The sequence below is a fragment of the Aedes albopictus genome, chromosome 2 (assembly GCF_035046485.1).
Source record: "Aedes albopictus strain Foshan chromosome 2, AalbF5, whole genome shotgun sequence".
NCBI classification, from domain to species: Eukaryota; Metazoa; Arthropoda; class Insecta; order Diptera; family Culicidae; genus Aedes; species Aedes albopictus.
In genome coordinates, this window is record NC_085137.1 from 278,071,709 (window position 1) to 278,097,238 (window position 25,530).

At 43.9% G+C, this 25,530-nt stretch overlaps 1 protein-coding gene across 14 annotated transcripts in view; it reads right to left on the reverse strand.

The window, feature by feature from the left end:
- Positions 1–25,530, reverse strand: part of LOC109398163 (F-actin-uncapping protein LRRC16A) — a 632,161-nt gene that overhangs the window by 482,427 nt on the left and 124,204 nt on the right. For all 14 annotated transcript variants that reach the window (XM_062851852.1, XM_062851842.1, XM_062851847.1 and 11 more), the window contains exon 6: positions 5,648–6,534. In XM_062851852.1, coding sequence (XP_062707836.1) covers positions 5,648–6,534 — 887 coding nt within the window. The remainder of the gene's footprint in view (positions 1–5,647; positions 6,535–25,530) is intronic.

The window sequence follows — 25,530 nt, forward strand, 5'->3', positions numbered from 1 at the left end:
CGGTCGGTGTTGTGACTGTTAGAATAGCCGCAACGGTCACGACAATTGGCACAGTACTTAGATTCTCCCTAATATTTGTAAGTATAAATGCATCAAAAAAAGCAAACTGGCGAGTAAAAGGACAGTTTTGCTTCTGTTGAAACATAGCAGTCTGGCGGAAGGACAGACTTGCTGGAAATTAAAGCAAGCTGGCGAGTAAAAGGATAGTTTTGCTTCTGTTGGAAAGAAGCAGTCTGGCGGAAGGACAGACTTGCTGGAAATTAAAGCAAGCTGGCGAGTAAAAGGACAGTTTTGCTTCTGTTGGAAAGAAGCAGTCTGACGGAAGGACAGAATTGCTGGAAATTAAATCAAGCTGGCGAGTAAAAGGACAGTTTTGCGCTAGTAGAAAAATAGCAGTCTGGCGGAAGGACAGACTTGCTGGAAATTAAAGCAAACTGGCGAGTGAAAGGACAGTTTTGCTCCTGTTGAAAAGAAGCAGTCTGGCGGAAGGACAGACTTGCTGGAAATTAAAGCAAACTGGCGAGTAAAAGGACAGTTTTGCGCTAGTAGAAAAATAGCAGTCTGGCGAAAGGACAGACTTGCTGGAAATTAAAGCAAACTGGCGAGTAAAAGGACAGTTTTGCTTCTTTTGGAAAGAAGCAGTCTGGCGGAAGGACAGACTTGCTGGAAATTAAAGCAAGCTGGCGAGTGAAAGGACAGTTTTGCTCCTGTTGAAAAGAAGCAGTCTGGCGGAAGGACAGACTTGCTGGAAATTAAAGCAAGCTGACGAGTGAAAGGATAGTTTTGCTCCTGTTGAAAAGAAGCAGTCTGGCGGAAGGACAGACTTGCTGGAAATTAAAGCAAACTGGCGATTAAAAGGACAGTTTTGCGCTAGTAGAAAAATAGCAGTCTGGCGGAAGGACAGACTTGCTGGAAATTAAAGCAAACTGGCGAGTGAAAGGACAGTTTTGCTTCTGTTGGAAAGAAGCAGTCTGGCGGAAGGACAGACTTGCTGGACATTAAAGCAAGCTGGCGAGTGAAAGGACAGTTTTGCTCCTGTTGAAAAGAAGCAGTCTGGCGGAAGGACAGACTTGCTGGAAATTAAAGCAAACTGGCGAGTAAAAGGACAGTTTTGCGCTAGTAGAAAAATAGCAGTCTGGCGGAAGGACAGACTTGCTAGAAATTAAAGCAAACTGGCGAGTAAAAGGACAGTTTTGCTTCTGTTGGAAAAAAGCAGTCTGGCGGAAGGACAGACTTGCTGGAAATTAAAGCAAGCTGGCGAGTGAAAGGACAGTTTTGCTCCTGTTGAAAAGAAGCAGTCTGGCGGAAGGACAGACATGCTGGAAATTAAAGCAAACTGGCGAGTAAAAGGACAGTTTTGCGCTAGTAGAAAAATAGCAGTCTGGCGGAAAGACAGACTTGCTGGAAATTAAAGCAAACTGGCGAGTAAAAGGACAGTTTTGCGCTAGTAGAAAAATAGCAGTCTGGCGGAAGGACAGACTTGCTGAAAATTAATACAAACTGGCGAGTGAAAGGACAGTTTTGCTCCTGTTGAAAAGAAGCAGTCTGGCAGAAGGACAGACTTGCTGGAAATTGAAGCAAACTGGCGAGTTGTTATGCTCGTAAAAACATGCGAAATTGAAAACTAGAGAGTAGGGGTGAGAGGGAATGTAGTAATAGAGACAGAGAAGAGAATGATTGAAGCGAAAAATATGCGCCTTCTGATTGGCCGACTCAGTGGAAAGCTAGAATGAACAACAAAAGCGAACATACAAAAAGAGCTGCGCATCGTGGATTCAATTCAGTTGATAGACGATAGTGGATACGAACGGACGCACCAAAAGGCAACAGCAATGGCATTTGCAGTACACAGCAGTACACCACAGAGAGGTTTTAAAGAGTTCCCTCTCTGCGGTCGGTGTTGTGGCTGTTAGAATAGCCGCAGCGGTCACGACAATCGGGTGGCAGCCGATCAACGCAATGATGTGCATGTTAAGAGTTAAGGGCCGTTTCTTCAACTACAGCATCATTAACGTCCACTTTCCACACGAAGGGAGACACGATGACGAGAAAGAAGTGTTCTACGCGCAGTTAGAGCAAACATACGATGGTTGCTCGCCGCGTGACGTGAAAATCGTTGTCAGCGACATGAACGCGCAGGTAGGAAGGGAGGAAATGTACAGACCGGTAATCGGGCGAAACAGCCTGCACGCCGTATCGAATGACAACGGCCAGCGATGCGTAAACTTTGCAGCCTCCCGTGGTATGGTAGTCCAAAGCACCTTCTTCCCCCGAAAAGATATCCACAAAGCCACCTGGAGATCACCCGACTATCAAACAGAAAACCAAATCGACCACGTTCTAATCGACGGTAAATTCTTCTCGGATGTAACCAATGTCCGCACATACCGCAGTGGGCATATGGATTCGGATATGGATGCGCTCAAAACTTTCGACAGTTATCACCACGCGTCGAAGTCGAACGCCGCGGCTCAACATCGAGCAGCTGCGTAACGTAGAAGTGGCTCAAGACTACGCGCAGCAGCTTGCAGTGGCCCTACCAACGGAAGAGCAGCTTGGCGCAGCTACACTTGAAGATGACTGGAGGGACATCCGATCCGCCATAGGTAGTACCTCGGCTACAGATCTAGGCTTCACGACTCCGAATCACAGAAACGACTGGTACGACGGCGAATGTGAACAGTTGAAAAATGAGAAGAATGCAGCATGGGCGAGAATGCTGCAACACCGTACGAGAGCGAATGAGGCACGTTACAGACAGGCGCGGAACAGGCAGAACTCATTCTTCTGGATGAAGAAGCGTCAGCAGGAAGAACGAGATCGCGATGCGATGGAAGAGCTGTACCGCGCTAAGGACAAACGAAAGTTCTGCGAGAAGCTGAACCGCTCTTGCAGAGGCTTTGTGCCACAAGCCGACATGTGCCGAGATAATCACGGGAATATTCTCACGAGCGAGCGTGAGGTCACAGACAAACAGACGTAACACTTGCGAAGTTTCCATCGACCACGCTTTTAACGATCATTTTAAATTTTCGTAGTTGTGGCTTTCACAACCAGAGGCACGCGCATTGTTTTTCTATGCGTTTGACGTTTCACACTAGCGCCTTCACAGTGATTCGTGCAACTTTTCCACCAGGTGATGGTAGTGAACTGGGCGATGGATTTCCATGAAAATCGCTCAAGGTGTTACGTCTGTTTGTCTGTGGTGAGGTGGACGAGAGGTGGCGGCAGCATTACGATGAGCACCTCAATGGCAACGTTTCAAGTACCGAGGGAGGCGTGGTAACAGATTTAGGAGTATGTGCACAGGACGAAAGACTTCCGGCCCCTGACCTCCAAGATATTGAAGAGGAGGCTGGCCGGTTGAAAAACAACAAAGCCGCTGGAGCAGATCAACTACCAAGTGAGCTTCTAAAATACGGTGGAGAAGCACTGGTGAGAGCACTACACTGGGTCATTACCAAGATTTGGGAGGAGGAAGTATTACCGGAGGAATGGATGGAAGGTATCGTGTGTCCCATCTACAAAAAAGGCGACAAGTTGGATTGCGGGAACTATCGCGTGATCATACTACTGAGCGCTGCCTACAAGATACTCTATCAAATTTTATGCCGCCGTCTATCACCGATTGCAAGAGAGTTCGTGGGGCAATATCAGGCTGGATTAATGGGTGAACGCGCTACAACGGACCAGATGTTCGCCATCCGCCAGGTGTTGCAGAAATGCCGCAAATACAACGTGCCCACACATTACTTTTTCATCGATTTCAAATCGGCGTATTATACAATCGATCGAGAACAGCTATGGCAGAATATGCACAAATACGGATTCACGGACAAACTGATACGATTGATCTAGGCAACGATGGATCGAGTGATGTGCGTAGTTCGAGTATCAGGGACACTCTCGAGCCCCTTCGAATCTCGCAGAGGGTTACGGTAAGGTGATGGTCTTTCGTGCTTGCTGTTCAACATTGCTTTAGAGGGTGTAATCAGGAGAGCGGAGATAAACACGAGTGAAACGATTTTCACGAAGTCCGTTCAGCTGCTTGGTTTCGCTGATGATATTGATTGATATTATAGCTCGTAAATTTGAGACGATGGCGGAAACGTACATCCGACTAAAGAGTGAAGCCAGGCGAATCGGATTAGTCATTAATGTGTCGAAGATAAAGTACATGATGGCAAAGGGCTCCAGGGAGGAATCTCCGCGCCCACCATCCCGAATTTATATCGACGGTGATGAAATCGAGGCGGTTGAAGAATTCGTGTACTTGGGCTCACTGGTGACCGCCGACAACGACACCAGTAGAGAAATTCTGAGGCGCATTGTGGCAGGAAATCGTACTTACTTTGGACTCCGCAAAGCTCTACGATCGAATAAAGTTCGCCGTAACACGTCGTCCTCTATGGGCACGAAACATGGACCCTACGTGCAGAGGACCAACGCGCCCTTGGAGTTTTCGAACGGAAGGTGTTGCGTACTATCTACGGCGGAGTGCAGATGGAAGACGGGACTTGGAGAAAGCGAATGAACCACGAGCTGCATCAGCTGCTGAGAGAACCAACCATCGTCCATACCGCGAAAATCGGAAGGCTACGGTGGGTCACGTCATCAGGATGTCGGATAGCAACCCGACTAAAATGGTTCTCGAGAGTCATCCGACCGGTACAAGAAGACGTGGAGCGCAGCGAGCTAGGTGGGTCGACCAAGTGGAAGACGATTTGCGGACCCTACGCAGAGTGCGAAACTGGAGACAAACAGCCATGGACCGAGTGGAATGGAGACGGCTACTATGTACAGCAGAGGCCACCCCGGCCTTAGCCTGATCGGTAAGGTAAGGTAAGTAAGTCCATAACTGGTACAGGGTTCCTTTCATTGGCACATGCCGTAATAAATACTCTAAGTAGTTTTGGCTCCATTTCTATATTTTTCCCGTAAAGTATAAAATCGAATCAATCATTTGACATATCGATAACATTCGACGGTCTTCTTCTTATTTTTGTAGAAATAGTTTTCCTTAGGTAGTGCGATAACTGGTACAGGCACCCTACCCCAGCTTAAAGAATTCAGCACCAAACATCAATCGTGCGATTCTCTTAAGAGCTCTGAAAAGTCACCCAACAACAGAGAATTGAATGAATTCAGCTGACAATGAATGTGGTGAAACACGAATGAAAAAATAAGAATGTCAATCTTTACTTCAGATCTTCGATTTGTTTACACTTTGGTAGCAATAACCAAAATTTCTAATATACAGCTTCTTCCTTCTTTAATTCACGAAATGTTGAATATAAGTTGCCCAATTTAATTCTGTTTTTTTTTTTGCTTAAGTAGTAAAACGTTTTGAATTTGAAATTAAATTATTGCATCTTGCTTTTCTTTATAGATTACCGTGCAAATGTTCAATCGTCTAAAATATTTGTTCACACGTCAAACACCAAAGAAAGTAGCAAGTAAACAAACCGATTATTCCATTCCTTATTCCAAAAAGTGTAACCGACGCTTAAAATTTCTAGCAGCGAAACGAACCAATGTATGCTGAAACTGGTGGGAACATATTGTAGTGTGACAAAAAAAAAATCTGCAGAGGGTCGAATACGGTGCAAAAAAAGCAATAAAATATGAAAAAGACACAAGATATTACCTGAATCCTTGACCATTTCCTCGCCTTGACCCATCGCCATTTCGGGACAGTAGTTCTTGCATTTTCCGCATGAGTGTGTCTGTTCTTTCAGGATGCTGTTTTAAACATGGTGTAATATCGAATACAGGAAATGGAATGTTTCTCATCGAAAAGTTATGCTCCAACGCATACACTATGTCAGCGTATCCTTGTAATGTTATGCTGTTGCGATCCATACATATTGTTTTTAGCCTGTTATTAATCTGGAGCGCCTTTGCCAGAAGCCGGGCACCGATATCGCCCATCAGGTTTCCAGTTATATCTAGCATTTGTAGGCTTTGATTGCTTCCTAGTGCATTGATAAAATTGTGTAAATCGTTTTTGAGTTTGTTTTCCGATAGAACAAGCTCTTGCAACTGGAAATCGTCCTTCTGGATCAAATTTACAAGAGCCTCCATAACAGTAGAAATATGCTTTATTTTCATTCCGTTGAAACATTTACTCATGTGTAGCACCTTTATTGATGGATTTTTTCCAATGGCAGTGAGTACGGAAGCCATCTCTAAATCGAGATTATTATCACTTATATCTAAGCTTGAAAGAACCCGTACGCCGTGAATACATGATTCTAAAACATGTGCGCCTTGAGAACTCAGTGAGTTACAACTTAGGTCTAAATATAGACCAGCTGTTGATTCGTTGCAAGCAAAACCCAGCAAAAGATGTTTCAAAGCTTCCAATGGTAGTTTACAATTAGAAATGTTGAGGTGTTTCAAATTCAGGCTGCTAGTAAAGAATTGTTTAAATGATGGCGGGATTTCTTTTCCTTTTTTAGTGTTGAATGAGTTGTGTGCCACGTTCAAATGTAAAAGATGAGTTGAGCATCCTCGTAGTAAAGCACCAAATAACTGTAACGAAAGAAAAACAAACATAATAAGTATTGAACTTTGAACTTGGTTGCTTGGCTAAACTCAAAAACTAAAATATTCACTGAATTACTATTATTTATGCATTTTCTATCATCTCTCTGTTTTTGTGTGGTGTGACATGGCGATAATGTACGCCACTGTACCATCTCAGCTCTGGGCAATGCACATTGATTGATTCTGGGGCGGATGTGAACGTCGTAGGCGGTGAGGATTGGGATAAGCTTGCGAAACAGTTTGAGTGCCCAAGTGTGATTTGCTTGTTCAAAGTCCAATTTCGCGGAGCGTTGGTCTGCGGGCATACGCAACAAATAAACCCGTGGTGATAGAATGTAGTTTCAGAGCTACGGTTTAGGCAGTTGGATACAGTTGCAAGCATGCAGTTACGGCAGATTTCCTCGTCGTTAGGGAAGGCCAGAGATCGCTGTTAGGAAGAGCTACAGCCAGCGACATGGGTTTGCTTCAAGTCGGAGAAATGGTGAACACCTGTGAGGAATCTTCAGTGTTACCTAAGATGCCTGGCGTCAAAATAAGGTTTACCGTATGCGTGATAATGTTTGCACCATCGTACAAATAAGGTACCCATATCACCTGTACACACAATGCCTTGGTTTTTATTGAATGTACGTAAGCTCTAACTCATATCACAGTAGGTTGCGGGTAAAAAAATCCGATTTCTTAAGTTTAAAATTTGCACCATGAAGGGGTAGCAGCGGTAGTCGGGAGTTGTCCACGCGCAAATGTTAAAAAAGACATTTCAGGAGTGTTCAAGAGAACCGTAAAACAGTCTTAGACCAAAAAACAGCAAGGGCAACTATTCCCGAAGGTGACCACTGTTCGTCCAAGGTTAACATGGATTAAGAAAGCTATCGCTGCCACCAAAAATAAGATTTGGGTGAATTATATGCGCTCAATGAGAAAAATGGCAAAGAAACGCGAAATCAGCGACTTAATGGCATGGCATATCGAAAAGGAAAATTACGGTGGCCTTTATGATCCTTCGACCATAGAAAAAAAAACTTACATTATTACAAATGGCATCCAGGAGCTACGAGTAGTGCCATATAAGAATGATTGAATTTGCCCGAACGTAACCTCCGTTTTTTTCCGATTTCCGAAAAACTATCGATCCGTACCAAATTCCAGAATCAATAGTTATTATAACTTTTGTTTGTGTGCCAATGTCTACACCATTATGCAATGTCAAAATAAAAAAATAAATTCAAAAATTGTTAATCTTGACTTTGACACTACCACGGATACTTTTCGACATTTGCGCGTGGACAAATCACGAACTAGGTTGCCACTTAGTCATTATGCAAGTGTAAAACTAAGAAAATCAACTCATTTTATTCACAGCCTACTAGGATATGAGTAATAGTTTAAATGCCTGCAAATAAAACCAATACATTGTCTTCACAAGTCAAACTGGATTTTTATTTGACGATGGTGCAAACATTATCACGCATACGGTAGCATTGATAGTTCTGTTCCACCGGTACGTAATGCATATTATAATATCCCAGCGACTTATCACGAAGAAGCTCGGCAGCGACTGGAACAGATGGAGGCACGGGGTATTATCGAAAAGGTCACAACAGCACCACAGTGGATTAGTGGAATATTGGCGGTACAAAAGGGTAGAGACCACGTATATGACATCCCTATTCCCCACTCTTTGGCGAGCGTTCGTGCGAGACAGTCGCAACTTTTCGTTCGTCCGGTTTGTCGCCCGATACTATCCAGTTCGGTGGCTATTTTCCAAAGTGCTAGTTTTCCGAGTGATCAAGTGTAGAAGTGATTATCCCTAGTGGGACGCGTGCGGTTGGCAAGGCCACAATTTTTGCCGCAAAAGTTCGTTTGGTTTGAGTAAAGTTCACGTTTTCATTATATCACGTGGCGCATTGTCCGCTTATCGAGCACAGCAGTGCAGCACCCCCCGCACACCGCGCCGCTCGCGCGGCCGTGATCGGCTTCTTCCAGTGAGTACCCAAGCTCATCGTCGTCGACAGCAGCAGCCCACCGAGAGAAGAGCAGAGAGCGTTCAACTCCCGCACACCAACGACGGGCAGCTCGCTTCCTCCCTGTGCGGGCCATCCGATCGCTTGGACCTGTCGTCGTCGATCGAGCCTGTGGCTAAACAGAGTGCACAAAGATAAGTACATAAAGTTACCTCTCGTTGTTCCCCCCTCTCCACTGACTCTTTGATTAGATTTAATTTGGTACATAAGCAGTTTTTTCTCACTTTTCCTGTAGCGTTAATTTTGTCCCTTGTTTTTTTGATTATTTCTCGTCCCCGTGATAGAATTAGTTTAAGGTTTTTGGGTGCCCCGTGGTGATGACGATGGCGGGGGTACGTCGTACCGCATCAACGAAGCTTTGTTATTGGCATCGGATTGCTCGAGCCAACAAGGCGATATAAATGCTATCCCCTTTGTCTCCCTTCACCCTGGTGCTTCTCCAATGGACACCAACAGTAAATCTGTTTCGACGTCCCCCCGCCTCAAGGCCTACCCTCCCGACTTTAACGGGCCATATGTTGTTTTCTTCCGACCCAAAGGCAAACGTTTGAACACCGTTCAAATCAGCAAGGATCTGACTAAGCGGTATTCTTCCGTTGTCTCCATTGACATGGTCGGTACAGCTAAGCTTCGGGTGACAGTAGGCGACCGAAAACACGCTAATGAGATTGTGGCCTGCGAGTATTTCGTTTACCTTCCGAGCGCGTCGGAGATTTCGGGGAAGGTCACCGACGCATCTTTGACCTGCGAAACGATCATGCAAGGCTGTGGTCGTTTCCATAACCCTTCTCTACCTCCTGTCCAGATACTGGAATGCCGGCAACTGCATTCGGTATCCCAGGAGGGCGAGAAGAAGGTTTACACACCATCTGACGAATTTGGTGTGACCTTCTCCGGATCAGCATTATCAGATCTGCTGGCGATTGGCAAACTTCGGCTACCTGTGAGGCTGTATGTACCGAAGGTAATGAATTGCATCAATTGCAAGCAGCTGGGCCACACCGCCCAGTACTGCAGCAATAAACCTCGCTGTGCAACATGCGGGGAGAGACATGTGGACGGTGCGTGTAAAACGCCGCCCAAGTGTGTTTATTGTGGCAGCGACCGTCCACATGATCTGATTGATTGCCCAAGGTACATACAGCAGAAAAAACATCAAAAACGATCGTTGCAGCAGCGATCACGGCGAAGCTACGCCGAAATGCTGAAAAAAGCTGCCCCGATCGTTGAATCCCATAACATCTACTCGTCTTTATCTCTCGATGATCAGGTCGGGGACGGGGTTCCCTTTGTTTTCAAGGGTGAAACGAGGAAACGGATGAGGCTCCAGAGACCCACCAAAAAACCTCGGAATCTGCCTAGCAGCGACCCCCAACCCACCATGACAAATTTCAAGAGTGGTAAGAAAGTCACAAAACTTTCCCCTCCGGGATTCAAAATCCAGGACGAACGAGACTTTCCATCACTCCCGGGAACATCTAAAATCCCAGATGTCCCACGTTTTTCGAATTCTCATCCGGAAAGACAGCATTCGGAGCACCAGGAGCAACCTCAGGGTGCGCCATTGTTTACGCTCTCTGGCATCGTAGACATCATCCTCAGCTTCTTCAATGCTTCAGATTCCGTGAAGAACATTGTTAAAGGACTTCTTCCTTGTGTGACCCCTCTTTTGAAGCAGTTGGCTTCTAAAATGCCCCTCCTTGCGACAATCGTATCTTTCGATGGCTAATTTAACCACCGAGGTCGAAGATACGATTTCGGTTCTACACTGGAACTGTCGTAGTATTACACCGAAATTAGACGTTTTTAAATTTTTAGTTAACAATTTACAATGCGATGTTTTTGCACTATCCGAAACATGGCTGACACCTGATGTAACCTTACCTTTTCCCGATTATAATATCATTCGCCTTGATCGATCCGATTCGTACGGAGGGGTGCTTCTAGGGATCAAGAAGCAGCACTCATTTTACAGAGTCGATTTTCATCCGATGACAGGCATTGAAGCAGTCGCATGTGAGGTGACTATCCGAGGTAAAACCCTCAGTGTTGCCTCCATATATCTTCCACCGAGAACTGCAATATCTCGCAGGGATCTCGCCCACATCTGCTCGGTTATGCCCGAGCCTCGGCTGCTCATGGGAGATTTCAACTCCCATGGTACAGGCTGGGGGGAACTGTACGATGACAGCCGTTCAACGTTGATATATGACCTCTGCGACGACTTCAACATGACAATTTTGAATACCGGAGAAGTTACACGAGTGGCACCTCCAGCTCAAGATGGCAGCCCTAGAAACAGCCGATTAGACCTCTCAATCTGTTCGAGCTCACTATAGCTGGAGTGTACATGGAAGGTTATCCAGGATCCTCATGGTAGTGATCATCTGCCGATTGTTGTTTCTATTTCCAATGGGTCACATCAACCTCCATCTATCGACATCGCCTACGATCTCACCAAACACATTGACTGGGAGAAGTACGCAGAAGCAGTTATCGACGGTGAGCAATCGGTAGAAGTCCTTCCACCGCGGGAAGAGTATCAGTTTCTATCAGAACTGATCATCAGTAGTGCGCTTCAGGCACAACGTCGACCAGTGCCAGGTCCGTCGGTTCGCAGGAAACCCCCCGCGGCGTTCAAAGAGTTTCGGAAACGCGGTTCGGTCGAAAACTTCAAGCGGTTCGCTTCCCTTGAAAGCAAGTTCAAGAACTTGATCAAGGCGAAGAAAAGCGGTTACTGGCGTCGGTTTGTCGAGGGTTTGTCGCGCGGGACTTCGATGAGAACTCTTTGGAACGTCGGGAGAAGAATGCGTAACGCGTCGTCGGTCAACGAGGATCGAGAAAGCTCTCCTCGATGGATCCTCAAGTTCGCAAAAAAAGTTTGTCCAGATTCCGTGCCTGTGGAGCGAATAATTCGTGATGTTTCCGACGATAGGGACGACATGGATAGGCCGTTTTCAATGATTGAATTCTCACTTGCTCTTCTTTCATGTAACAATTCCGCTCCAGGAATGGATCGAATCAAGTACAACTTGCTTAAAAACCTCCCCGACGTCGCTAAGAGGCGCTTGTTGAACTTGTTCAATCAGTTCCTGGATAACAACATCGTTCCGGATGACTGGAGACAAGTGAGGGTGATAGCTGTTCAAAAACCCGGGAAACCCGCGTCGGATCATAATTCGTACCGTCCAATCGCGATGTTGTCTTGTCTACGGAAGCTGTTGGAGAAGATGATTCTCTTTCGACTGGACAAATGGGTTGAATCGAATGCCATGTTGTCAGATACACAGTTTGGTTTCCGCAGAGGCAAAGGGACGAACGACTGTCTCGCGTTGCTTTCTTCAGAAATTCAGCTTGCCTTTGCTCAAAAGCAGCAAATGGGCTCAGTGTTTTTGGATATTAAGGGGGCTTTTGATTCAGTTTGTGTCGATGATCTTTCCGACAAACTACACGAAAGTGGCCTTTCACCAATTCTGAATAATTTTTTGTATAATTTGCTGTTTGAGAAGCAGATGAGTGTCGCTCATGGCGACTTGACAGTTTCACGAATTAGCTACATGGGCCTCCCCCAGGGTTCATGTCTAAGCCCCCTTCTTTACAACTTTTATGTTAGAGACATAGATGAATGTCTCATGCAAAACTGCACGTTAAGGCAGCTTGCGGATGACTGTGTTGTTTCTGTAACGGGATCAATAGCAGTCGATCTGCAAGGACCACTACAGGATACTTAGGACAATTTGTCTACTTGGGCTCTCAAGCTGGGTATCGAGTTCTTTCCGGAGAAAACTGAGATGGTTGTCTTTTCTAAAATACACAAACCGGCTAAGTTTCCACTCGTTCTGATGGGTAAGACAATCACTCATAGCATGTCTTCACAATACCTCGGCGTCTGGTTCGATTCCAAATGCACCTGGGGGAAGCACATTGTGTATCTGATACAGAAATGCCAAAAACGAATCAACTTTATGCGAACTATTACCGGAACATGGTGGGGAGCACACCCGGAAGATCTGATCAGGCTGTACCAAACAACCATTCTGTCGGTTTTAGAATACGGTAGCTTCTGTTTTCAATCCTCGGCGTCTGGTTCGATTCCAAATGCACCTGGGGGAAGCACATTGTGTATCTGATACAGAAATGCCAAAACCGAATCAACTTTATGCGAACTATTACCGGAACATGGTGGGGAGCACACCCGGAAGATCTGATCAGGCTGTACCAAACAACCATTCTGTCGGTTTTAGAATACGGTAGCTTCTGTTTTCAATCCGCGGCGAAAACACACTTGCTGAAGCTTCAACGGGTTCAGTACCGTTGTCTTCGGATCGCGTTAGGTTGCATGAACTCGACTCACACAATGAGTTTAGAAGTACTTGCTGGTGTACAGCCTCTGACAGACCGCTTTGCGGAGTTGTCGTTCCGGTTCTTCATCCGATGCGAGGTTGTGAATCCGTTAGTCATAGAAAACTTCGAAAAGCTGCTCGAACAGAATCCCCAAACTCGTTTTATGAGTGTGTACTACTGGTACATGACGCTGGAGGTAAGCCCATCTCCGGTTAACACCAATCGTGACAACTTCTCAGACTTCGACAGCTCCTCTGTGGATTTTGATCTCTCTATGAAGGATGAGATCACCGGTATATCGGAATCTTTTCGTTCCATAGGTATTCCACAAATTTTTGCAAGTAAGTTCGGGCATGTTAGCGGGGACAGACAGTTCTTCACAGATGGTTCCAAAACCGATGATTCGACTGGATTCTGTGTCTACAACGAATTTCATAGCGCCACCTTCATGCTTCAAAAGCCATGTTCGGTATACATTGCTGAGCTCGCGGCTATATACTACACCTTAGAGTACATTCGCACTCTTCCACCTGAGCACTACTTCATTTTTACCGACAGTCTAAGCTCTCTGGAGGCTGTTCGGTCAATGAAACCGATGAAGCACTCAGCGTACTTCCTGAAAGGAATACGCCAAGTCTTGAGTGCTTTGTCCAAACGCTCATTGGTCCCTTCACATTGCTCAATCCCGGGCAATGAGAAAGCGGACTCTCTGGCTAAGGTGGGCGCTAGCGAAGGCGATATTTACGAGCGTCAAATCGCCTTCGATGATTTTTTTTGCATTGGCCCGTCAGGAGACCTTGATCAGCTGGCAACACAAATGGAGAGATGGAGAGATGGGTAGATGGTTGCACTCCATCATTCCACAGGTGTCGAAGAAGCCATGGTTCAAAGGGTTGGATTTGAGCCGCGATTTCATTCGTGTAATGTGTAACGGGTATACATATGTAGTTTTTGTTCTTTAAATGTTTTTCGTGATCTTCAATAAAATTATTCCCATAGATATAGACTTAATATTGAACCAGTTTAAAAGACATTATTAACCTTTCCGCATGAACATTCTTCCGAGTTCACGAGTAGCACCTCTTAAGATTAACAAGTTAAATGAGTTCCCACTACAGCCAACACGCACATGTGACCTGCAGTCCAAAAGGCATAGTGCTAACACTTTTTGCGAAATTGCGCGCTCGGCGCTGTGCATTGACCCCCCTAAAGTTGCATTCAAAGGATGTTGAACTTTGCCGAATGGGTTGACTCTCTCTTGGGTCGGAGATATAGACGAGTCGTATGACGAAAGACTTTCGATGCAGACCACCCTCCTCCCCCTGACCTTGAATATTTCGCGAGCGTGGAAACGAAAATCTGCGGTATTCTCTCGGGAAATATTTCAAACCTGATGGTGGTAATTGCATTTCACGACTTATCTGAGGCATCTAGGACTTTGATCAACCACTTCGTTCTGGCTAGTGGAAGAGGCAGGAGTGATCGAATTCAAGTTTCGCGCCGTAACGTGTGTTTAAAGGTAGTCTTTGTTAACATGCTTTGTCTTCATTTAACTTATTAAGTCTTTCCCTTTAGCTAGTAGTGCAGTTAAGTTTTGTGCAAAGTTGTCGAGAAGAAGGAGATTGTGCGTTGGATTAGTTTTGTGCAGGTAAACCGTGTGTGAAATTTGCGTGTATTTTATGTGTGTTAATTTGGTTGTCGTATGACACCACGTGCTCGCCAACTAGGTCTGTGGCCGTCTTCAAGACCGAACACGTCACACCCCAAGCTAGGATCGCTTCTGACCCCACCGTCAGCTACGAGGTTTTTCCCGGAGGTGCGGAAACCGGAAGAGGGCCAGCGTCCGTCAATCGCGCCCTAGGCTTAGGTAGAAGACACCCAAGTTCACCGTCAAATTGCGCAAACCGTCGAAACGTTCATCGGCGGCGCCGCGACGGCCGCCCCCGTCGTCCAACACACAGACCGGAGGTTTACTGCAGCAGCGTCCATCTCGACACCCCTCGACGCGCGATCCCCAGCGGCGAGTTCATGCTCGATGAGTGACCGCCGTGGGTAGATCATCGGAAGCAGTCCTCCAAGCGTACGAAAGTCAAACCGTGAGTAACAAATCATGCATGATAGTAGATAAGTCCATGCGCATGGCTCATTTTCCCGCTATCGAAGCTACTAAAGTAGATAGCGTAATTTTCCAAATCACGTGGCTCACCGTAGTACCCGCTTTCGCGACGGTAGCCACACTCTGAGCACGCACACACACGCACACCGTCCCGGATGAACACTTGCACTTAAGAGTACTCGACACGACGACAGGTTAGGAAGAAAGTAGGTAGAAGGCAGAGAAAATAGGTAGAGAAGCGAAGAGTGTGAAGCCAAAAAAAACCTTATCGAACCGTCAAACTGGTATCCTATCGAACAAAATCAACAAACCTTGACGATTGCCGCATAATTCATGATAAGTATTGCGGTCATTTGAAACATTTTTTTACCAATATTTTTAAATATCAAGGATATTACTGTAAATAACATTGATTCCTTAAATTGACGAAAATTGATCCTTTTTGGTATACAATTTAGATGATTTCTTGTTAATAAATCAACAGCATAAATCATTTTCTAATGCAGTACACGAGAAAGACACTACTCTCGATAGGTGGATTAATCTGTTTTTCGGCAGTTGCCAACATCCGAGTTACGAAATCAAAACAGAAAAAGTGTTGCCATTCAGACGGCTGTTCACTCTTCGCTTCTCTACCTATTTTCTCTGGTAGAAGGGAAAGCAAAAGGCAGGCCTAGGCTAGAGAAGAGAAGAGAGTTCATGGAGAGAGAATAAAAATGTTAAATGAATGTTTTGTGTCTATGCCGTTCTAATGTATTGAGTGTGGGAATACTTTTAGGCGTAGCCCTTGGATAAAACCATAGTGAAGAGTCTAATCTAATCTAATCTAATCTAATCTAGTGCTTGCACAGCCAGTATTGAAAAGCATCCTGGAAACACCGAAATTACTTCGAGTATTTTCTTGTCATCATTAATATTTGCAGCATATCAGGTATAATGTGATACAAATATTAAAACGGCCAGGCCCACTGTGCAGACTAATGGTTTCAAAGATAACTCAAAAAATTGTGGCAATCAGATTACCCACGTATGAATAACATGGTTGACACAAGTTTTCGAATTGGAGGATTGATGAAACGGGGACAACCGTACCAACCGTTTCGTTATCAGGGGAATGAGGATTAGGTACAAGATCGTTGGGAGTGGTGAAGCTAAGAAGGTTAATACGCACTCCTTTGGTATGCCTACTCCTGGGATGGAACACAGGTATTTGATCTGTGTCCGGGCTCGAAAGCCTAGGCTTAAGCGCCATTACTCGCTCTCTGAAACGAAAATAAAATAGCATTACAGATCCCCCCTCATACAACCCTTACATTTTTCAAATATTCAATAAGTTTATGAAAAAATAAACAAAATAAATTAGATAGATCTCCCCCCATTATGGATGGAGAAAGTTATGAGGTCAACTTTGAGTATTCAGAAACTGAAATCACTTGAAAATATCAAAAAATGGATTACATTGAAATGGATTCTAAATACTGTTCCAGTTTTGGTTTGGATTGTGTGCGTACTCATAGAAAAGTATTATTACTAGTATAAAAAGGAAAGATCAAACCTTAATGACGACCTATGTCACCCAAGTGCTGGTTTCCGTCGTAGATTTCTTCACTACAACTCGCTTGACAGCAGACTCCAGGTTCCATTGGACCATATGACAGTCGTTCGGCGGGGATTACCGTTCTGCAACCCGACTCGTCATCGCAGCCGCAGTTCGAATATGGGGATAAAACCATAGTGAAGAGTCGTCAATAAAGTGACATGAAGGTTTAGCAATCTAGGCCGGGCAATCCATAAACTGGTAGGTGGTCTCCGAAAGGAGTGGCGCATAAGCCACCTTACTTTATGTCCAAGCTCTCAGAAAGCAATCTCTGTGTCTGTGGCGTGGCTTACCAGGATATCGAACATGTCGTGTGGGGATGCAATGAGTATCGTGAGGTCAGATCTGAGCTGCATGAAATTCTCCGGGTCCGAGGAAAACAACAGAAACCCGTTAGAGAAGTGTTGGCAGGACTTGATTTGGAATACATGAACCTGATTTACCAGTTTTTGAAACGTGTTGATGTCAGAGTTTGATGTAGTACGTTCCTTGTTTTCGTTGTCCGCCTTTTGGTTTTGTTGTTCGCCCCTGTCTGTCGTCACCCCCTTCCGTTTGTCTTCTTCTTGTCGTTTTCTACCGATAAAGTCATTTCTTTTTGGTTCCGTTACAGATATGGACAATTTGTCCCATCAAAGTTTTAGTATAAGTTAGCAAATAATTTAGTTTTAAACCCATAAATCAGTCCTTCCCATTTTTTTTCTTCAATCCTTAACCTCGAAACAGCCGCAAGTACTTCGGCTTCCCAAACTAACATAGTTTTAAGGCAGTAATAAATTGTAAAATGTGAAATCATTGTAAAAACAAAAGATTTCGGCTCAGTTGTGCCCATGTGGCGCCCGAGCCTTCCAAATAAACGAATAAGTAAAAAAAAATCCCTATTCCCACCCAATAGGATTGTTTGCAGCCAACATCAATTGGGTTCCCTCATTGACAATGCTTTTGAGTTCCCTAAACATTGATACAAGATGCGGGAATCGAAATCGTGACGTCATCACACCCTGGTGGTAGAGACTGTAGAATATCGTCGAAAACTCAGCAGAGACAGTTTCCGCTTGGTGGTGAACATGAGAGCGCCAAACAAAGCTATCAAGCGGGAGTATTTCCGATGATTACCCCTAATCGATGAGATGAAGGTGAAATTACATGGCGCAAAATATGTCACCAAGCCGAATTTGTCCGACGCAGCCTCCTGTCACCGCAATACTGCCCCACAGGAAAATAACGAGCCAACATCTCTGGTTCCCACTTCCAGCCGCCTCGTTGAACACAACAGCGGTGGCTTGGCTGCTTGGTTCCCCATGACAGCGCAAAGTTTGTAAACAAACATAATTCCAGGAGCAAAAATCAAAAGTGGCGAAGCTTTTTTTCATTACCATTTTTTTTCACCTTTTAAAATCGTTAGTTTAAGCAAAACATGATTTTTAATTTCGCAATTATTTATTTAAAAATGAAGTCGTAATAGTATCAGCTCGTCTTCGTCACGGGAATAAAGTTTCCATAAAATTCAGTTATTGATAAAATTGTTATTGATATTATTCAGCCACAGTCAATAATCGATTTTGGATTTTCATGCTGGCCGAAAACATGGCCGCGTGACAGGAGGCTGGTCCGACGCGTTTTATCATCTGCAACTGAGTAAAGAGTCACGCGACCTAACCACGTTCAAATCGGAGAACGGGATGTATCGCTTCACACGTTTGATGTTTGGTGTCAATGGATTACCGGCAGGGAGTGCGTTCAATGTTGCTCAACAGGAGTAAAATCATCTAATTTTGTATGGCGAAAAGCATCTAAACTCGAATTTCTCGAAATGAAAAGCTTTTACCGAAAAAATATTTGGTAGGCACCAACCCGGTCATCATTGTGCACAACCGCTACCAAATATTTTTCAAATAATGTGTTTCACTTCGAGAAATACGCCATTAGATGCTATTCGCCATACATTTTTTTGCGATTTACTTTTAGAGATCTTTCGCGCATAGAAGCTAGCGCCACATTGGTCGATGCGGAGAGTAGGAAAACAGTCAAAGTATTTAATTCATTGTGCACCAGAAGTATTTCAACGTGAGATGTCCCGTATTTTGAAAGACCTGAAGAATAAGATCGTATACATCAATGACGTTCTGTAGTTTGCTAAAACAGTTGAAGAGTTGAGGAAAATAGCTGCTCAAGTCTTGCAAATTCTAAGATCGAACAATCTCACGCTCAATGCTTCCAAATCGATCGAACTCGAATCAACTTTCTCTGGCACGAACTTAGCGAAAAAGGATTCAACATAGAAGCATCCAAGGTCAAAGATGTACAGAAGTTTCGACACCCATCTACCTCGTCTGACTGCGCTGCCATAGTAGCGCGTCAAAGTGAGAGTGGGAGTGCGCGTCCAAAGGATTTGCGTGGATTTGCTGTTGTTGATATTCTTCTTAGCGGCTTCGCACACGCGTACTCCCACTCTCACGCGTAACTATAACGATGCTCTGAGCTTCGAAGTTTTCTTGGGCTTGCTTCATTTGTAAGTCCCTACATCAGAAACTTTGCGGAAATATCTGCACCTTTATCGTCAGTGGTAACATCGCAGAACTGGAGCTGGGGCGCAGAACAGGAAACTGCTTTCGAGCTCGTGAAGCAACGCCCAGAATCAGCGGGAAGTGTTGAGCGAGGTATGGGCAGTAGAGCATTTTTCCTACTTTTTGTTAGGCAGACACATCACTCTGCGTGCAGACGCTCATGGAATGACGTTCATCTTAAACAGAACCCGTGAAGAGTTGGAGCGAGCTTTAACGAGAGCTGATGTCTGGGCGCTACGTCTCAGCCCATATGATTACCAAGTCGAGTACCGTGATTTCGGGTGAAATTGATCAGTGGGGTGAAATTGATCGACGAGAGGTCCATTTTTATTTGTTAAAAATAACATTTTAAACTTAAAGCAATTTGTGGGAAATGGCCATCACCTGACTCAAGGGTTATTGAATGATGAGTTTACATATTTTACGGCCAATTAGTCACATATTTCGGTATGAAATTCAATATTTTTTGAAAATGCGTATCAGGCGATCTTCATAGACACTTTCAAACTTTTGTTACCGTAGTTGTATCGCACATGTAATGAATATTCGAATGAATGTTTGTAACTCCCAAGTATTCGCCAAACCAGATTTCGTCATCACAAGTTCTATAAATATTGTAATTTTTGTATAAAATTGTACTACATATTTCGGAAGTTCACTATTGATACACATAATTAGTGAGAAAATTGCATACTTTCAGGCATTTTCTTTTGATTTATTAAACTTTAAACTTATGTAATTTAAACTTTAGTAAACTTGTAACAGTTTTGCATAGCTTTTCGCATTCTAGGGTAGTTTTTTTTTCTGTTCGGAACATAAACCACTGCGACCAAAATTGATCTATTGTGGTATATCCCGTGTCCTTGTATAGTGCATGTCGTATTACTTTATCGCCATTGAGAAGTTATAAAGTATTCGGTTTTGTTACAGTATTCATTTTCAACTTAATCGCAAGGGAGGGTTCTGATTGATAGGTTCCGCTTTGAACACGCTCCTTTTTCAGTCAAAATCGGATCCCCTAACAATAAAGCCAAGATATACCGATATTGACCATGCATCGGAACCCTAGTCCTTACTGTTTCAAACTAGTGAACACCGAATAAAAAATTAGAAATACTAATCCATTTGTCCTTGTTTCAAGATCTATCTCGGCCACGCCTAAAACCGAGACCTATCACATTCAACAAGGTGTGAAATGTAATAAGGACCAAAGTGTTTTCCTTTGATTACTAAGTTATGCTGTTCCACTAGTTGGAAGCAGTTAGGACTAGGTTTCGGTTTGGTAGATCTTTCTCCGCAACGCAACCCAAAAAGGCGATCTACCCACGCTACGGGCTCCGTTAAAGATCGAGCATATTTTAAACCCCCTCAACCATTCATCCCTCAGCACGGGTCGCCTGACACCTTGGATTGGGGTTACCTGTTTGGTGGACTTTTACCCCCGGAACAGGTAGTCCGTAGTGCTATTCTAAGCCGGCAGCTACACGGACAGGGTAGTTAATTCAAATTGAAAAAATACTTTCAGCACTTACAAAAACATTTCACTGACTGATCAATTTCACCCCGAAAGTAAAATTTTAGATTTTTTATTAAAAATGATATTTATTATAATAAAATGATTTGCTGTAAATGTTTCAACCTCGTTGACTGATGAAAACCATCGTCGTACTTGTTTTAAAGCATTGAACTTAACCATATCGACAAACATTCAAAAATAAGACGCCAAAAACTGCGAAGTATGATGAAGTACAAGTCTGTTGCGGGCAGTCTTGTCTTCACTAAGGGAATTTTACTTAAGAATAGTTGTCCCGTAATCCCTCAACAGCTTCAAGAGAAAGCATTGGGAATAGCACACCAGGGCCATCCGCTTGAAGCTAAGCTAAAGATCATTCTACGAAACCGAGTCTGGTGGCCAGTAATGAGCAGTGATGCAGAGAAATGGGTAAAGTCGTGCGCCATTTGCGCCGCAAATGGTCGGGCGGAAAACCCACCGCCCATGCGACGAGCTTTTGCTCCGAAAGGTGTATGGGAAACTATCGCACTTGACTTTAATGGGCCGTATCAAAAACTAGGACGCATTTCGATACTGGTTATCATTGATCTCAGGTCTAGGTATGCGATAGCTCGTCCCGTAAAATCAACCAAGTTCGAACACACTAAAGCGGTACTTGATGATTTTTTTCAGAGGGAGGGTTTCCCAAAGGCTATGAAATCTGATAATAGTCCACTCTTCAACGGGGAAGATTGTGCGGAATTTTGCTCTGAGCGAGGCGATCAAACAATATTTGCAAAATGGTTTGGTGGAGGGTTTTATGAAACTTGTGAATAAAGCTATGAGTACCGCACTGTCAACTGGAGCAAGCTATAAAAAGGAATTGCAAGCTGCAGTCCAATCCTACAATGCAGCAGATTATAGCATCAACACGGCTGCCTCCAGAAGAACTAGGGGAACCAACATATTTTGGACACAGCAACGAGCCAATATTTTTTGGACACCTACGGCAAAAACAAATGGAAGTGTCCAAAATATATTGGCGTACCGCTGTGCCCAAAATACGTTGATTCCCCTATTGACTGGCCGTAAAATCCAGCGCGGAGTGCCACTACTGGATTTTGCAAGGCTGAATATGATGAGAAGTTGCTAAAAGGAAGTGTTCCGCAAGCTGCGGACGCGCCTCCGTTACCAACGAGCCCCCACCGAGACTCGCCGCCACTGACGCAGCGCAGTGCAGAACACAGCGATGGAGAAACGTCAAACCAAAAAAAGTGATAGGGACGATAAGAAAAAGCAGAGAAAAACAAAACCATAATTGATAGCGAGATTGAAAGTCATTCCAGTATTGTAAACAATTATTGAAAATTAATCCTAATTAGTGAAGTGCACTATATCTAAAATTAGTAAATTACCCAGTACTTCATCAGGTAAAATGAATTGTTGAACCTAAACCTAAAACTATACTTATATGCCTACTTAAATCCTATGCGAACTAATCCATTATCACAGATTGGAGGCTGCTGATTAGCATATCGCAGTTGGAAATCACAGCTCGTAGTTGTTGAGGTCAATTTCACCACATCAGGCAGTATTCTAAGGTAAACTATTATTATAGATTTCATTCGAAACCCATCAGATATTTGTATGTGACAAACTTATGTACAGGAATCTCAGCTACCGTACGGTACCGCTTTCCGGACTTAACGGAATAAGCAAATAGACACTAACCGTAAGTAGTAATTTAAAACACACATAAAACGATTATACAGGGTGTTAGGTTCGTGAGTGCAAACTTTTTAAAGGGTGATAGAGCACCATAAATGGTGAAAAAAATTTCCACGCATATGGTCAAATCTCAACCGTTACGTAGTTATTGAACTTCCCATGTTTTTGACTCTCATTGTCTTAACTGGCTATAACTTGAAAATGGTAAAACTTATCGCAATTGTTTGGCCCTTATTCGAAAGATTATTGAATTTTCTATCAAATGGCATCTTTGAATCGATTGGTTTAGTTAATTAACTAAGTTTTCTAGAGCAAAACAGCTTAAAATAGTGTGTTTTAATTTGTTTCTGTCAATTATCTTTGAAACATGCGTAATAAATTAAAATTCTTCCTTTGGCAAAGTTGTGGCCCCTGTTCAACTCTACAATTCGTTCTTTGACACCAAACTTCTAGCTCTTACAGTGTCGGACAAAACAATAAGACCACCGGTCCTATTTCATATAAAATGGCCAAGTTTGACGATATGGTACTCGGTTTCTAGTAAACCGATTTGGCTGAAATTTTGACAGCTGACATGAAATTACGAGAATTTTGATTTGTATTAAATTGATTCAGTTCTGTTCACTACTTTCAAAGTTACAGATATACGGTGCGACAAAATTCTAACACCAAATTTTTATGATGGTTATTTGTGGTTAATTAAATGAAAATGTCCTCAAGTTTAAATGGCATCCTTAATTTTAGTACTTGTTTATCAATCATCAAGTATCAGATACTCACATATATCCTTTGGCAATGGCAATCTGAAAGTGGTCCTATTATTTTGTCGTTTCGTATATCCATAACTTTTGATGTAGTGAACAGAATTCAATCAATTTAATACAAATCAAAATTCACGTAATTTCATGGCGACTGCCAAAATTTCAGCCAAATCTGTTCACTAGAAATCGAGTATCACTTCGTCAAACTTGATAATTTTGTATGAAAAACGGGTGGTGGTCTTATTATTTTGTCCGACACTGTATCGTTTTCTAGCAATTTCGATTTAAATGTGCGACACAGTGCGCAAAAAAGTGCTTACCATGACAGTTGCAAATTTTTGACCTGAAATGCGATTTTTAAATCGAAATTGCAAGAAAACAATAAGAGATAGACGCTTGATGTCAAAGAACGAATTGTAGAGTGGAACAGGAGCCACAACTTTGCCAAAGAAAGAATTTTAATTTATTACGCATGTTTCAAAGATAATTGACAGAAACCAATTAAAACACGCTATTTTAAGCTAGTTTACTCTAGAAAACTTAGTTATTCAACTAAACCAATCGATTCAAAGATGCCATTTGATAGAAAATTCAATAATCTTTCGAATAAGCGCCAAAAAATTGCGATAAGTTTGACCATTTTCAAGTTATAGCCAGCTATGGCAATGAGAGTCACAAACATGGAAAGTTCAATAACTACGTAACGGTTGAGATTTGACCATATGCGTGGAACAATTTTTTTCACTATTTATGGTCCTCTATCATCCTTTAAAAAGTTTGCACTCAGGAACCTAACACCCTGTATATGCTGAAGAGGAGTAAAATGATGATTTATATTAACAGGAAAAATTTAACATTACAAGCCAAACCCAAGCCAAACCAAATAAATATCCGTCTTTGAATTTGTGAACGGGCGAGTTTGTTTATATTTACGGAAGCTCTACTCTACCGTATTGTTGCCGTTTTTCGGGAACAGCAAGGGATTGCGAGGCAAAGCAAAAAGGACGCAGAAATAAGAACTCGAACAAGCGGGATAGAGCAACACCAGGCGAGGAGGAACGCCCGAAGAAGACAAAGCATGTTCAAGGTAGCGAGGAGTTGAGCGACGAGAGAGCCAACAGCGATCAAGGGGGAGTCGCTGAGCACATCTTTACTTGTGCCAATTATTTTCAGTGTGCCAACGGGTATTCAATTGTGCCTCAGTGTGCCCCGAAGTGCCACTGCTTGATGATTCAGATTTTGCTTGGCAACTACCAAGACAACCAACTGTTTGTTTTCATTTTGCAGGTCAAATGCACATGGTTGCCTAGTTTTTTCACCCAAACTCAAGTGTTAAATTTGTGCCTCAGAGTGCCTCGGTGTGCCACACAGCGTATAAGACGGTGTGCTTGGCACCTCTTGGCACAATGTTCCAAGCTACTAGCCCCTTGACAGCGATTGGAACGTCGTCAAAAATCGCAAGGAGAAAAAGAAAAATCAGCCCAAAAAGGAGGAAACGAAAGGGAATAATCGGATCGAAAAAGGTAGAAAGCCGGCTCGAGACGAAAGGAGATCCAAAGAGAACAGGCAAGAACGCCGTCTGCTCCATCGAGAGAGACACATGGGAGACGCCCTGCTGGTCAAGGCAAACGACCAACAGTCGTACGCAGCAATCCTCAAGACAGTCCGACAGGATCCGTAGTTGAAGGAACTGGGTGAGAACGTGGTGAGAACCAGGCGCACTCAGCAAGGAGATATGCTCTTTGAGCTGAAGAAGGATCCGGCGATTAAAAGTTCTGCCTACCGAGAGCCAAGTCATTGGGCGACCTCGTCAGGGATGATGGGAACGTGAAAGCTTTGTGCCAGGAAGCAACGATCGAATGCCGATACCTGGACGAGAGCAACAGTGGAGGAGCTTGGTCGTGAACTGAAGACGCAATGCGAATTGGGAGAAGAGGTTCTAACGATCCGTCTGACGAAGGGGTACCAAGGCACACAAACAGCGATGATTCGACTGTCGGTGTCTGCGGCTAGCAAATTGTTGAAGGTAGGCAAGGTACGAGTTGATTGTTCGGTGTGCCCGCTGAGGGTCGCCGCCCGAATAGCAAAGAGTGACCGCAAACGGGTGTTGAGATGCTTCAAGTGTATGGGCTTTGGACACATGTCGGCCAACTGCAAAGGCCCAGACAGATCTGATACAAGACAGATACAAGTGCCCTGCATATAAGAAGGCGATCGCAGGCCAACAGTAATGGAGATAATGCAGATCAACCTGAATCATTGTGATACCGCACAGCAACTGTTAAGGCAGTCAACAACGGAAGCAAAGTGCGATGTTGCGATTATTGCAGAGCCGTACCGAGTTCCTCTCGGTAA